This window comes from Melopsittacus undulatus, chromosome 4, assembly GCF_012275295.1.
Source record: "Melopsittacus undulatus isolate bMelUnd1 chromosome 4, bMelUnd1.mat.Z, whole genome shotgun sequence".
NCBI lineage: Eukaryota > Metazoa > Chordata > Aves > Psittaciformes > Psittaculidae > Melopsittacus > Melopsittacus undulatus.
The window spans coordinates 78372424-78387830 of record NC_047530.1 but is presented as its reverse complement, the minus strand read 5'-3'; the positions used below and the strand labels follow the sequence as shown (position 1 = coordinate 78387830).

Genomic DNA, 15407 nt, shown 5'->3' with positions numbered 1-15407 from the left:
TTGAACACTGTATGGTCTGTAGAGGAAGAGCTGGTCTTCACCTTGAATCAAAGGGCCTTTTCTGAAGGTGGTCACGTTGGGTTCTCCATCTGCCCTTGCCTTAGCTCTGTAATTACAGCTACATAAGATATGACCTGCAGTCAAATAGTTTGAAAAGGGTGTTTTTGAAAGCTCTTGAAGAGCTGCACCAGCAGCCAGGCTTCAGTAAAGAGGCAGGAAGGGCTGTGTTAAAAAGAAATAATTGATCTCCACACCTAGATGCTTTGTTATTTTGTGAGGTTGAATTGAAATGTGGCTGAAGTGGCTGGGCCCAGCAACAGTGAATGCTGTGTCCCCAGGACAGACACAGCTTTTCCCATGTCATCTTTTTCAGTATTTATCAGAAGTCCCGTTTTTTTTCCTATAGGAAAAAAAAAAAGCCCTGTATATGCATTTGAAAACAAATACTGTTCTTGAGCTCCAAGACCTACTGCTGCCCAGGAGCTGTTAAATATTTAATAGGATTAATGCAAAACAAAATCTCTTCCTTTAATGGCAAATCTTGTCTGTAACTATCAAGAAAATGAGTACTACAAATTTCTGGTTACCTTCCTCTCTACCAGAACCTGCCTAATGTAAAGAATACATTTGAATCAAATGTTTCACTTAGTACAGAAACTGCTGGCTGTACCTTAGAAAATGTGCCTAGGAAATTGAAATTCTCTAACTGATGAAACCCCTGTAATTAAAAAAAGAAACACTGCTGCAGAAGAAGAGAGCTCTGCTCACAGGAAAATCAAAGTCACATTGCATGGGCCGTAATCAGTTGTTCTCAGTGGAGCTGGGAACTAGCAGTGCCACAAAGATCTCCATAAAAATGCCAAGGGCCTTCCTGACACTCATCAGCCTAACACTTGACCAATATTTAGATGACAAATTCATTGAAATTTGATTTCCACATGCCCAGGCTTTCCTGCCTGAAGGCACAGTCTGATGTTTGCCACGGTGGGCTGATGGAGGTGTAGCACTGAGGGGGCTCAGTACCATGGGTGACACTGACCTCAGGCAGGCTCACCCTGGGAAAAGTGAATGCCCTACTTCTGCAGGATCAGCCCAAAACTGACTTCCACAGCCACAGCATGTGGGTAAAAACACCGTTGTTTTGTTTAATCTTGCACTGCAGCCTGGCTCCAGCTTTAGCCATCATCTCCCTAATCAAAACCCCCAGCTTTTTCAATTCGCACAAAAAACGCAGTTTAGAGTGGATTTAGTCATAAGCTTGCCAGAACAACCAAAGCACAGGATTTGAAGGGTATATCCTCCAAAGCCACCCTGCCACCAATTCCTGCCAGCTCAGGCAGCTGCCCACAATGTCCTGTTGTTTCCAGCGACAGGGGAACAAAGGCTGTTGTTGTAGGCTAATACCGGCTCAGTTGTGGCATGCGCCTAAGTGGGTTGTTGGAGCCGCGGGGAGGGGGGGACACGGAGAGACTGGGGAGGAGTATCAGTCCCCAGTGGATGTACAAGGAGGTTTCCAAGCTACTGGATGCTGGAGGGCTCTCTACAGCTCCTGTTGCTCCGGGGAGGTATGGCTTCCTGCTGGAACCTGCGGGGTTACCCATCCCTGGTGACAGCATGGGGGGGTGGATGGGTGCCTGGGCCTGGCTGGGCAGTGTGGCTTAGCTAGGACAAGGTGGAGGTGGCTGGGGGACACGAGGCAGTTGTGGCTGCAGCTTGTGGGGCTCAGCTGAGAAATGCCAGGTGCCATCCACTGCTGCGCGGGTGGTGTCTGGCATCTCTGGGGGAAATACTGAGGGACTGAAACAGCAGATATAAAATCACTGCCTGGGTGGGCAAACAGGGCCAGGAGCCAGACCTGCATTTTAGACCTAGCAAAGGTGGTCTGGTCTTGCCTCACCTTTGATTACAATATTTTAGCTAGAAGCAATGATATGGCCATTTCTAGCTTAACTTGCTGCTGTGGACCTGCCTTGGGGTGTAGATAACTTAAATCCAATTGGAAACCAAATCTAGTATGACTCAAAACAGGTGACTTTGTGGTGAAGCATCCCTGCCTGAGAACATGATCCCTAGCCTCCCTAAGCCATAAGAGGCAGGTGGAATTTTGGGAGAGGGATCTCAGCAAGGGAGGAGGGTTTGCTAAATCTGTTCTGCCTGTTGCCTTCAGGGAATGGGAGTGGAGAGGATCCTAATGCTGCACTTCCCACCACTGGACCTCACCTGAAAATACAGTCTCTAAATCCTTCTTTTTACATTTGTGTTATCAGATTTTAGTCAAAAGAGGCATCAGTTTTGTGGGTGCTGTAGGAAAAAAGGCCAAATCCAGGTGCAGGGAGCACACAGGGTTTTCTGTATTTGTGACAGTCACAACTTGAATCTCCTGTTGTGCCATCCCACCCTGGGTGACACCCACCCATGTCTGTCTCAGACCGCTCTCTCCTAAAAATGTTTCCTTGTTTTTAATCCTTGTGGCTCAGCAAGCAGAGTGGGAGCAGGCTGGGCTTGCTGCCCCTCACCCTGGCTCCCCATCTCCCCCATCCCCTTCATGGGGCAGGGACAGGGGGTTCCAGGCTGCCCACAGGGCTGTAGTGTCCACTGGCACTGCCACTATGCCCCATATTTCCTTGAATCAGAGATAGAAAGATCACTTGCTCAGGTGTCTGGGCAGCCAGTGAGCCTCTCCTGTCTGGAGAAAGCAGGGATCTCCCAGTGCATCCCCAACATGTCCATCCATCAGGCAGCAGCATGGCAAGAATGCAGGAGATCGTCTCCTCCTGCCCGGGGCAGTGAAGATGAAGGAGCAACAGGGTTCAAAGCAAGTTAAAACATGGATGGAAATGCCCCCCAGGTCTCCGGCACTGCTTGAACCCCTCAGCCACTTCCACTCAGGTTTAGAAGTCTCAATCTGTCCCTTTTGTTTCCCCCCCTTGCAAACAGCACAGCTGCTGTGCGATGAGGACAGCCCTGCAGACGTCAGACCTTCTGCACTGCCCACCCCAGCCCCTTGCTCCTTCCTCACAGAGCTCAGGTTTCCCCTTCCCTCCCCAGTGACGCTGTCTGTCCCAACAGGTGCCGGCAGAGCTGCGGACTCACACCAGGGTCACCACCTCCATCGTGCTGGGTTGAATGGCCGGCACTGTGTGGGGCAGTAGGTGGATATGCTAACATAGGCACCAGGTACCTGGCTAGCCCCCAGCCCCTGCCCAGCCGCTGTGTCCCAGCACAGCACGTGCCACACCATGGACCCTGTCCCAGAGATGAAGAGGTATGTGGATTTTGGAAGGGAGCGAGGGTGCAAGGTTTGCCACCGTCTGGCTGGGTGTCAGAGCCAGCCCCTGCTGTCCCTGTGTCACGGATGTGTGCAAGGTGGGAGTAACAGCAGATGTGCCCATGTCCTGGGAGGGATGGGGTCTAAACCAGCCTTTGTGAGGAGACATTTAGTCCCTTAGCAGCTGAAATTTAGGTGTAATGGTGAGTTATAAAGATCTTCTTGCAATTTGTGTCACTAGAAACATCTTGAATTTAGTGACTTTTTCAACTTAAAGGTGCTACATCATTTAAAGTGACACTGTGAATTCCCTCTGTGCCCTGCACCTATACTCGGTAATGCAACCTGGTCAGTTAAGGGAGGGAAAGAGGTTTAACCTTGCTAACTGTGAGCTCTGACTTAGCAAGGGGCCATGTCAGGACCATCTGCCCACAAGCATCCTGCTTCAGTCACTGCTTCACTCTTGCTGTTGTGTACTGAGATCCTAGGATGGGCAGCTAGAGTTTAAGCCAGATTTTAAGCCAGATTTTAGAGAAAGTCCATTTGTTCCTAGCAATAATTAAGCCTGTTTCGCTTTCCCAGCAGCAAGTGTTAATGTTAGAAACCCTGCCTGGGGAGAAATGACAAAAGTCTCAGTGGAAGAGTTACCTTGGCATCATCCATCCTGGTGAATACTTGTGCTGCAGTCTGTCCAGGTCACTTGGCAGGTCTCCTGGGATGACTGGAAACATTTGACCGGTCAGAAATGGGGTTTGTATTCCAGGACCCCAGGAGTGGTTCCTCTCTGCACAGGGGAAGGCACACTGCCCTTCAGCATTTTAGTAGGAGATTTATTCTGAAAGCCATATTGCTTGGTTTAGCCAGCTTGAGAGTACAGAATAGTCCTCTGTTTTGATAGGCAAAGATAGAAGAGGTCAGAGGGTTGAATGGAGACAGTGGGAGACTGACCTGCAGCCAAGCTGGGGCTCATGGGGGTGGGCTGACTTCAGCCTTTCAACTGCTGAACTTCTGTGAGGTCTTTTGTGGGGAGAGGTGAGATCAAGGTGGTGGAACAGAGACCTTTGGCATACGTTGTGGGAGCTAGGTATATGATTTTGGCAGTGAACTCAGATGAAAACAACTAGTGTTGTAGGACTCCATCAGCACCCGGGCATCTCCAGGACTAGAAGGACATCTTAGTCTTTTCTTTCCTTCATCAACCAAAGCCGTGTGTTTGCAAATGTGACCACTTCCTTGCTAGCACAGTCATTACATATTTGTATCTCAGAGCCCCACTACAAGACTCACGTCTTTCTTTTCTGCCTCTTAGCTCATTTCTTGTCCACGCAGGAGTTTTTTCTCTGGCAGAGGGGACTCAGGGGGTGCTTACTGCTGTCGCAGACTGCTTATCATGAAGCATTTTCTAACAGCAAAGCTTTGGGAGCAGAAATGTGTCTAAACCCAGATTATACAGGAATATCACCTCTAAGTCTTGCTGTGTATCTTGATTTTGAAATGTGGTTACCCAGAAGATGACTATTTCCCTTGCATAGATAACCTCATCCCAACACTTTCTTTGCAGAACTGGGGTCCATGCTCCAATTTGATTTCACCCTTTCCTTTTGCTAGTGGCACCTCATCACTGTTTTGTAGATGAGGCACACTGTCAAAGGAAAATGAAGATGTGACTTCATTGCTGGAAATCTTCACAAAAAAACCCTAAACTAAGAATGAAAACACGTGACCGAGTGAAAACATTTACTGTCAAATGGCCTTTTGCCCCCTGAGTCCTGTACCTTCTACAAGTTCCCAAGGTAGTATCTGCAGACAGGAAAATCCTAAGTCAAAAAAAAGAAAGTCACAGCAAAAAGATCCATGAAACTTTGGACCAAGCAGATCTTTTAGCACTTCAGATGCTGGAGCTCACTACAGCCTTTTCTTAATTTCACTGCTATTTCTTTTACTCTGTTCATGATTAAAGGTTTCACAGAATGTGTATGTAATATCCACTATATTGACTGCTTAATGATTCTGCAGAGGCAAGAAAAGCTTCCACAGCACATCTCAGACAAGTGCTGGTGTAGGTGGCCAGTCTGTTGCTGACACTTACGGGTGATCAGCTAACTGGGAAATTTTGACTTTCTTTAGTCTAGTCAAAGAGAACAAACAGTATTGATTATCAGACAAGGAAAATTTGTCTTGGAACATCTTCTCTTTGTTCTGCATTTTCAATGCAACTTCAAAAAAGCATGCAGGTTCTTCAAATAACTGAAGTGCTATACTTTCCTTACAGGAATAGGTTCCCCAGCATGAACTTTGAAGCAGAGATTCTGACAGCTCCACACGATAACTCAGGTATTTGGGAGAAAAAAATAGAGATTAAAGTAAAATGCCCACTCAGCTTGCTATCACTGCAAACATGTTTGAGTTCTTCTGGAGTTAGAGATCGATTAAAAAACAAAACAAAACAACAAAACCCCAGGATGCTAAACTGACTGCAATTCAGGTGATTTCAGGTTTCAGGGTATATGTCAAAGTGTTGAGGATAGATGTTGGTATATTTGCCTCCAACAGGGCTGGATACCTGTAGGGTCTCCATACATGCCTACCAGAAACACAGCTGCCAATGACATGTGATTTGGAAACAGCACAGTTCCGTATGAGACATACACAGTTTTTTTACTAGTATAACTAAAAGTTGATGATTAAAAAGCAGCTCCTCAAAAGGCAGAAATGAGGATGAAGATGTTCTGCTGAATTCTGTTCTTCATTCTCATTTCACTTAGGAGGAAAAGCTGAGTTTTTTTCCAGTTGAATGCTACCCTTCCTATGCTGATCTCACATGTTGAGGCTGGCACTATGACTGCCTTCCTACTGCAGCCCTCTGGGATAGACCCCGGGGGGGGGGCTACTCAGCTCATGGAATCTTCGCGTGAGCCTCAGTTTTACTGTTGCTCCTCAGACCCAAGCAGTTGGCTAGAGCAGGGCTGTCCTTAGAATGAGACAGTGACAAAGCAAGTCTTTGCAGTAATTGCTTGCAACCTGGGTGTTCAGAGCTAGAATTCTTGTTCTCAGCCACGCATGTTTAAGCACGACCCTATTCAGATGAAACTTTTTTGCTGCCGGTGTCCCTCCAGCCCACAGCCTGCAGTTCCTAGTCAGAAATTCACCTCTCTGGCAGTGCATTGCAGTCCAACGCTGGCAAGAGTCAGAAATTAGGTGTTTGGTGTTGACTATATTTGCTTCAGCTGCAGGTGGCAGTTTCTGTGTTGCCTCATCCCTAACAGCAAGTGTGCCAACAGCTGGTGTCTTCAGTTACACCACCCAGCATATGTGTGAGTGATGGCCCCTCCAGGTTTGGACCTGCTAGGCAATTCCCTTCACGTTCTTGCCTTGATTCTTTCAGAAAAACTCTCCAGTTACCTCCCTTTCTGTAAACTGAGTACCCCATGTCTGGTTAAGCATTTTGGAGACATTTTCCTCAGGCTGACCTGTAGTAATAAAGCACTTAACAAATATGCTGATGGAAAAGGATATCTAAGGATAATTTTCAAAACCTGATTGTGAACAGGTTGGAAAGTGTTAACATTAGCCCATCTGCATGAATGGCTCTTAGCCCATGTGTCCTCCGTACCATATTACCAAATCTCTGGCTTCTTTTGTGTTGGGTTTCTTCCAAAAGGTAAGTGCTTTGATCCTTCACTTGCCTTGAAACCACTAACACACAATTTGTATTTGTTTCTCAAGAGCTATATGTGATCCCTTCCATGAGAAGTCTCACAGCTGAGGAGTATGTAGAGGCCTTCAAGTCATTTTTGGATCATTCAACAGAGCACCAATGCATGGATGAGTTCAACAAGAAAGAATTGCCCAACATCATGGCTGGGTAAGAAAGCACTTCCAGCAAGGTGGGAAAGGCATACGTTATCCTGGAAGGGCAACCTTCATTCAAGGATCAGAAAACATGTTTAAGGACTTTCTGGAGCAGGAATGAACTTTTAATGCTATTAATTTTTAAGTCCCTTAATTGTGGTCTTTAGGATTGAAATGGTTTAAGCCCAGTCATCAACTAAGTACTATGCAGCTGCCTGCTCACCCCCCTCCCTGTGCCGATGGGATGGGGATGAAATCAGAACAAAGTAAAATCTGTGGGTTAAGAATAATTTAATAATTGAAATTAAGTAAAATATTACGATGATAACAACAGCAACAATATTATTATTAATAATTGTAATAATAATAATAATAATAACAATAATGTAATGAAAAGGGAAACAACAAAAAGAGAGAGAAATAAAATTCCCCCAAAACCCAAGTGATGGACAATACAGTTGCTTATCACCCACTGACAGATACTCTGCCTAATCCAAGCAATTATCAGTCCCTCCAGGCAAACTCCTCCCAGTTTGTACACTGAGAACGATGTGCTGTGGTATGGAATACCCCTTTTGCTAGTTTGGGTCAGGTGTCCTGTTTCTGTTTCCTCCTGGCTTCTTGTGCCCCTCCTCACTGGCAAAGCATGAGACTGACAAGATCAGTCACTGGGATAAGATCAGGGTGACAATTGAAACATTGATGTGTTATCAGCATTGTTCTCAGACTAAATCCAAAACTAAGCACTGCACCAGCTACTAGGAAGAAAAATATCCCAGCCAAAACCAGAACAAGGATATTCTGTTTAATGACTCCAGAATACGTGCCATTGCAACTAATACACTGCATTGCCTCTCAGCTTATCTTAAGGAAAGAATCAAGACCTAATTTTCATGTCCATCCTTTTTCATTAGCTGATTTTCAAAGGATTAAAGGTTTTGGGGGTTTTGTTTGTTTCTTTCAAAAGAAAGATCTCTTGTGCTCTCTCCCTGCATTTGGGACTTCATCACACATCAGCCCAAACAGAAACACATCTCTAATTCCCTTCTAGTGACTAATTCTTGGTTTTCTCAATCCCCTAAGACCTCCTTATTTCTATCCTAAGTCGATTTGCATTGCTTAAGTACCAAATGATAATCAGTTTGTGAAGTATTGATGTAATATATTAAGACTGAATATCTGCAGATAGTTTTAGAACAGCCTAGATACAAACCACACGAAAGCCCTTTCAAGTTGGGTAAGCATTAAAATAATAATAAAAAATAATTTGTATTGGGAAATTTAATTGAATTATTTATGTGAATTTTAAATTATGTAAAACACTGCAGCTTCTTATGATGATGGTTATGGGCCTGTCAAAGGGTCTTGGCCCTTGTTAGGGCTAAGCTCTTGACTAACTCACACCCTCCAGGATTTACTACTTGTTCTCCTCTTGTTGAATCATTTCTATGGAGTCTCCTGAGATTGTGTATGGGAAACTCAATCACCCTGCACAGTCCATACCTCAAAGCAGTACAAGGCCATAAAGCATGTCAGAGCAGTAAGGAGCGTCTGGCTTGGGCTACTCATCCTCAAACCAGGCTGCTATATATATTCTGCTATGAACCACGTGATTGTGGTTTTTTTGGTCTTTTCAAAAGTAATATTTCTAAGATAAAAAATATTGAAGATTCCGACTTTCCCTCCCAATTTCAAATCAAGATTGATTTTGAAAAGATAGAATTTCCAATCACCTGAATGGCCTTATCTTTTACTTTCTCTGGGTATTTATGTCCAATATTAGAAAATCAAACTTCTCAAGGTGCATAGGTTTTGCTTTGGCTCGCCTTGTCCCTGCATGCCCAGCAGTTCCCATCCCAGCCAGGCACAGCACTGCTACCCACAAAGGGAACCCCTCACCCTGGGTTTCCCTGAGGCATTTTTCCATGGTGCCAGTCACTGCATGAAAGAAACGTTCTGGCAAAGGATGAGAAACACTATGACCTGATGCCTACTGTACTTTGATATGTGAGCTTGCTAATATATGGGGCTGGCTCCCACTGTGCAGCTGGTTATAGCTGCTTTCCAAAGCGATGCTTGAATTTCTAGCCCAATTCGTGTGGCTAAATAGGAAAATTTCCAGGCAAATGTCATATCTGAGATATTAGAATTGAAACATGAAGTCGTGTGACATATTGTGGTTAAGTAATATGTATTTATAATTTCAGTCTCGGCAATGGAAAATCAACTATAAATGTTCTGGGCGTTGGAAGTGGCACAGGTAAGGAGCTTAGCAGCACTCCTGATGACAGGGGCGGGGGGGTCCCTATGGGTTGCAGAAGGTGATACCGAAACTCTGAGCAAATCAGGTTTTTTTTTAATAACAGTGATTCTCATCAAGGCAGAGGATGGCAATATGGGGTGTGGAGCCATATTGCCATCCAGGGAGATGAGAGACAGGTGAGAGAAAATGTAAGAGCCAGGGTGAGAGAAATGTTCCCATCCCTGCCTTTCACATCTCCCTTCTGAAACACTGCTTCTCTAATCTTTCCAAGAAGTGAGATGAGTAGGATGATTTTGGCTTAGTCTGTTCCTCTTAATGACTCTCACCTGACTTCGTATGTCTCAAAGCAAGAACTGGGTTAGGTATGAGGGCATCTTCAAACCTCGTCAGAGAGAATTAAAGAGATCTAAGTGGTTTATTCCACCCTAAGTCCTATCTTAGACTATCCCATCTGAAAGGATCTCTTTCTACTTTGCTTTTAGAGATCCCAGAGGCCAAAGCTGGGCAATGCTCTGCTCCAGGTGGTGCAAACCACCATTAGCATGGGGCTGCCTCAGCTTTTTCAAGATGCGTATCTTTGTTACTACTTTGTTTATATTCAGTGATAAGTAAGGTTTAACTGCAAATGGTATTTCCCCACAGGGAGAAACCCAAGTTTTGGAAAATAGCTTTGAAGCTGTTCTAAATGAATTTGTGTTTAAAATAAAAAAATTGAGGAAACATCCAACTTTGTTCCTAGGAGAATTGGGGATAAATAAGAAGTAGAGAAAAGAAGTGGCAGTTTGATTTGTCAGAGTTTGCTTTTGCTTTAAAAAATACTTTCAGATGAATGTTAAGTGCTAATACTTTCAAATGAAAGTATTTTTCTCACTTTTATTTTTCCTTTTTTTTTTTTTCTTCCTTGTTTTCTTGAGTGAGAGAAAAATATCATTGAACTGTTTTCCCCAGCTGGGAATATTTTGGAGCATATGAGAAAGCAACCAGGAAGAAATCACTCAGTTCTCAATTGCACTCTATTTTCCTAAAGTATTATAAATCCGAAATTCTGACTCCAGGAAAACACAAGGGGAAAATGAACTTTTTGTACAGTCCTGATTTTTCTTTATTTCCTTTTCAGAAGGTGTTTTAATAGAAAAGTAAAACCTTTAAAATTTCATGGGTTTCCTGCCCCTCACAGATGACATGGTACAGAGTTGCACTCGCTCACCTTGCCCACAGCTGCAAGAGCTGAACTTCTGTGGCCAGGCAGGGAGTAAGCTGGGATGGCATTGAGCAAAAGGTTATATCTGATCCCTGACCTTTTCAGGCTTGGACTCTGATTTCACAGAGTCCCCAGAATTAATTTAGTTGATGAAAATATTAATGGGGATTAGGGACTGGCTCTACATCCTAAAATACTGTTGTCAGCTCCAGATCACATTTTGTCATTCTCATTACCCATGGCTGGTTTAACTCTCTGGGCTGTAACCTCCCAGTTAGTGATGCATGGGCTGCTCTTTGCAGAGGGGTTTCACTCATGCTTCACCCTCACTATGGTTAGTACTGAAGAATTGCTGGCAGGGCTGGCACAGAGAAATTCCTGCTCTGAACCACTGTATTTTACTGCTAGTTTTTGCAGATACTCCAGATGAGGACACTATTCACTGCTCTTGCAAAGACCAGATTAGGGTACTTTACAGAGATGGAGTAAAAAACTCCACCTAAGCTACTTTTATGAAATGCATTTGCTGTGATACACCTATTTGCCATCAACAGTGGCTCCAGGGCATGGGGTGGCGATGCTTTACCTCCTGCCTGCCCTGAGACTGCAAGGACCCCACGTCAGCACCTCTAATTGCTGGTGCTCCCCATCTCAGGCACATACTAACTGGCATTTAGGACTGCCTAAAACGAATCAGCTCCTTCCAATAGGGATCTTCCATCCTGTCAATTATTGGTCCGTGCACCCACCTTAAACATACGCAGCCACAGCCTCGTTCCCCATACTTTCGGCCAGCCCTGCACTGCTGCCATTGCATTCCTCAGGGGTCTTGGTTATTTTTTCTCCAATTTCAAAAGGCTTGTCCTTCCTCGGATGTCCCTGTAGTGCTGGCATGGCGTCTGTTTCCCTCCTTGAATTCTATTTACTGCAACACCTGTCAAAGATGAAGACTTTTCTCATAGCTTGTACGTCAGCTAGGAAAGATGCAGTATTTAATATCAAGACCTCTGTGTGTGGCATTTGCATGTGCAGGCCTATTTTTAGGCCCCACCATAAGCTACAGACAGGATTCATGCAGAGGTCCACTTAAGGTGGTCACGTTTGCTGTTTGTTTCTGTAGTCCCAGATGAATCAGAGGCTCTTTGTACGCTTGGTGTATTGCGGCCTTTCTGAGAGAAAACAGGAGTGACCTGCATCACTTCAAAAGAGGCTGGAAATTTCCTAGGATAGGACAGGATGTTGCTTGCTGCTTCAGAGCTTAGACAGCACTGGAGGAGCACCAACAGCTAAATTTGCAGGCTACCTACACACAAATATGCGATTTTCTACTTGCAGCTCCAAAATCAGCCAATGTTCAGAGCTGAGTGCAGGTGGCTGGTCCCTGAAGAGGGAAGAGTATGTCAATGGGTCTTTCTTCTTGCCATGCTGCTTCCTGAGTCTGGGAGCTGTGTCACACCAGAACAGCCATCGTGTTCTTGTGGCACTGCCCAAGGCATGGACCACCCTGTGCCATGCTGAAGTTATACCGTTGTGCCAACTGGCTCCTTGCATCCATTCAAACTCTGTGGTTTTGTTGGAAACTAATGCTTCCTGGTTGTTTTTTATAAATACAGACCTTTGATTATTTTGACCTGTTTGTCCCATGACACAGAGTAATGTCACTAGCAGGTTTCTGCACTGTTGTTCTTGTTCTTAGTCTTATCTGTAATGATATGTTACCTCAAGCAGTCAAATATCATGGTAAGACTACCACTGGGCTCGATGGGCTCGATGCAGGCTGCAGGGTAGAAAGCGCCTCACTTCTGCCTGGGGGATTTCCCAGCAGGGAGGTGGCAGGTACACTGCATCTTTTCATTGCATTTAAGCACTTTTTGAAGCAATGATTTTATGTTTATTGAATAGGTGAGCAGGATTTGAAAATGATCAGGATACTGCAGGATGCACACCCAGGTGTCCTTATTGACAACGAAATTGTAGAGCCCAACCCACAACATGTGGCAGCTTACAAAGGTAAAGCTATACTTTCTGCCTGGGGTACATCAAGAATTGTCTATTTGAATGATGAGTTTTACTGTTCTCTGAAAATCACTTTTTTCTACTACTTTCTAAAACAGAGTTAGTGCATCAAGCTCCAGACCTGAAAAATGTCTCTTTTAGTTGGCACCAGCTCACTTCCTCAGAGTATGAACAACAGGTGAAAGAGAAAGGCACACATAAGAAATTTGACTTCATCCATATGATCCAGGTAATGGAGTACTGTTTTAATACAGGAGTGTTAGCTTCAGCCACTCCCTTCATTTCTGCTGTATGCATGAAGTTAGGGGGACCAGAGCTGAGCACTGGTGTCACTGAGCTCTCCCATGAGCCACAACTCGTGCAGAAGCTATACTAACATCAAACCTCATTCCCTATCCACCCTGGTTTTGGTCTCTGGTTTGTACTGGTTTAACTGTGTATGGTAGATAAAAAAAACAGGACAAGTCTCAGGCTGTCACACAGAAACCAACAACCATGTTTTGCTGCTGCAAAAGACCTTGACTGTTTTGCCTTATCAGAGTAGTTTGGATAGCACTGAAGAGAAAGCTTTGTGAAAGAACACCTGTGTTAGGTTTTGGGTCAGAAATGATGCTGCTGTGTCTCTGATACTGATGACACTGCTGTTGTATGTGCAAAATAGTATTTTGTAAAAAATCAGTTATTCTTTTGCTTTAGTGGCTTTTCTTTCATTTTTCTTTCATCACATCCTGCTTTCATTTCATAAAAGCTGATTTCACAACCAGAAAATGTTTTGGGGGCTTGATGGATGGGTCAAGTTATAAGTCCCGATGGCAGCCTTTGACATGAGCCCTGCTTTGTCTTAGTGCAAATTCCTCAATATCTGGAAGAGACCCATCCTACCCATGTTCCAGGCATGTCTGAGAAATGCCCCTGCTGATAAGGACCACCCATACAAACCAGGAGACTCCCCTCTGTGGCAGGTCAGCATCTGGCTGATGGCTGAAGCTGAGCAGAAGGTCCCTGGGTCTGTCCCCCAGGCTGTTGGTGCCAGTGGAGAGCTGGTGATGGATCAGTCCTGTGGGGCATCCTTAAATGTGCATGCTAAGTCAGGACAGGCTGGGAAGAAACTGTGAAGTAGCTAAAACCAACTCTATAGAGAAAGTGTTTAAGCCTTTGAAGGGCCATTGCACTGTAAAGGAGGAATAATGGCTGTGTGTAACTCTGTCACTTCTAGATGCTGTACCGTGTGGAGGATATTCCCAGTACTATCAAGTTTTTCCACAGCTGCCTTGACCATCATGGTAAACTCCTGATCATAATTTTATCAGGTAAGAGGCACCTTTATTTTTTGCTTCTCAGGATTTCAGTAGCTCTTATTCTTCTAGAGTAATTAAATAAAACCAGTGCTGTATTTCATAGGGAGCATGTAATCTTGGGCTTAGCCTCTTGGACCCCAATATCTGGTGGGACCCCTTTGTGGTATTATTTCCATGGTTATTAAATAGATAAATAGCTCCATAACTAAAAGAGGCCTCCTGCTGTGAAATTACTGGCTAGAGAGAAGTGTGGCTATTCATGAATGAGGGTCAAACCTTATGGTGAAATTATCGCTGTAAAAACATTACCTGAGCTCTGGGAGGACCAATCTTTAGGGACAGGCTTCTTCCCCATTTTTGCTATTAATATTCCCTCTCATGTTGCTGGTAGGCTGTTTCTCTTGCTAGCTTGGACAGTCTTTTTCAGCATTCTTCGATATGCACTTAAAATTCAGGTTTACAGTATTCTAGCAAAGGGCACTTAATAGGTAGTGTGCATGTGCAGCCTCAGCACACTGGCACCTCTGTGTGTAATCCTTCTAGCCAAATCCAGTGCCTGAGGCCATCTCCCATTAATTTTCTTTTAATGGGGGAGTTTTGGAATAAGTGGGGAGACCCCAGGTTTACCTTTCTCTGGGTATGGATATTTTTAAGTGGACTCTGGGTGGAAAGCTCTGGGTCAGCAGCAAGGGAGCATTTCTAACTCATTTAGTAGTTGCATTAGCTGGTGTTTGACTGCTTTGGCTTTGCAAAAATAACCTTTCTTCCTGTTCTGTCAGACAGTAGTGGATGGGCCAGCTTATGGCAGAAGTACAGACACTGTTTGCCTTCCACAGACAGTGGCCACTACATCACCTCCAGTGGCATCACAGATATTTTGAAGAGACTTGGTATTGAATACCGCATTTATGAGTTCCCGTCAGGCTGGGATATCACCGAGTGCTTTATTGATGGGGACCTGGTTGGAGGCTGCATGATGGATTTCCTGACGGGGACAAAAAACTTCCTGGGTACGGCCCCCCCAGGTCTGCGGCGGCAGCTGCAGGAGGCTCTCTGCCAGCCAGAGTGCAGCAGCAAAAAGGATGGGAGGATCATCTTCAGCAATAACCTGAGTATGATTGTGGTTGATTCCTAGAGTCCAGACCAACTGTAGAAGACAAGTTAGGGTGGGTATGGAGGCAATGCAGTTGCAGAAGGGTGTAGCATAGAAAGATGGCAGCTCACAGGCAAGAAGGTGAGAAAGTGAGGCTCAGCTGCAGCCTCTCATTCCCAGCCAGGGTCAGCGGAGTCACCTGTGAAACCAGAGATGAGCTCTTTGTCCTGCTGAGGTCATCGGGGCCAAGATTTCACCCTGGCTATTCAGTCATAGAATCATAGAATGGTTTGGGTTGGAGGGGACCTTAAAGATCATCTATTTCCAACCTCCCTGTCTTGGCCAGGGACACTTCTGCTACACCAGGTCCTAGTCTAGCCCTAGGAAAACATTTTCCAGAGAGTAAAGAGCTTCAT

At 44.8% G+C, this 15407-nt stretch overlaps 1 protein-coding gene across 1 annotated transcript; it reads left to right on the top strand.

Annotated features, from left to right (window-relative positions):
• Nucleotides 1–3239: 3239 nt before the first annotated feature.
• LOC101875459 (carnosine N-methyltransferase 2) lies at nt 3240–15033 on the top strand. Its single transcript, XM_005153756.2, has 8 exons — nt 3240–3265; nt 5541–5602; nt 6995–7133; nt 9328–9380; nt 12487–12594; nt 12699–12829; nt 13817–13910; nt 14678–15033. The coding sequence occupies exons 1-8, from the start codon at nt 3240–3242 to the stop codon at nt 15031–15033; spliced, it is 969 nt and encodes a 322-aa protein (XP_005153813.2).
• Nucleotides 15034–15407: the final 374 nt, after the last annotated feature.

Excerpts from the sequence above, each read along its gene's own strand:
- LOC101875459 (XM_005153756.2), top strand. The coding sequence starts at position 3,240 with ATGGACCCTGTCCCAGAGATGAAGAG. Across the intron at positions 3,266-5,540 it reads CCTGTCCCAGAGATGAAGAG|GAATAGGTTCCCCAGCATGA; the intron begins GTATGTGGATTT and ends CTTTCCTTACAG. Across the intron at positions 13,911-14,677 it reads CCTGATCATAATTTTATCAG|ACAGTAGTGGATGGGCCAGC; the intron begins GTAAGAGGCACC and ends CTGTTCTGTCAG.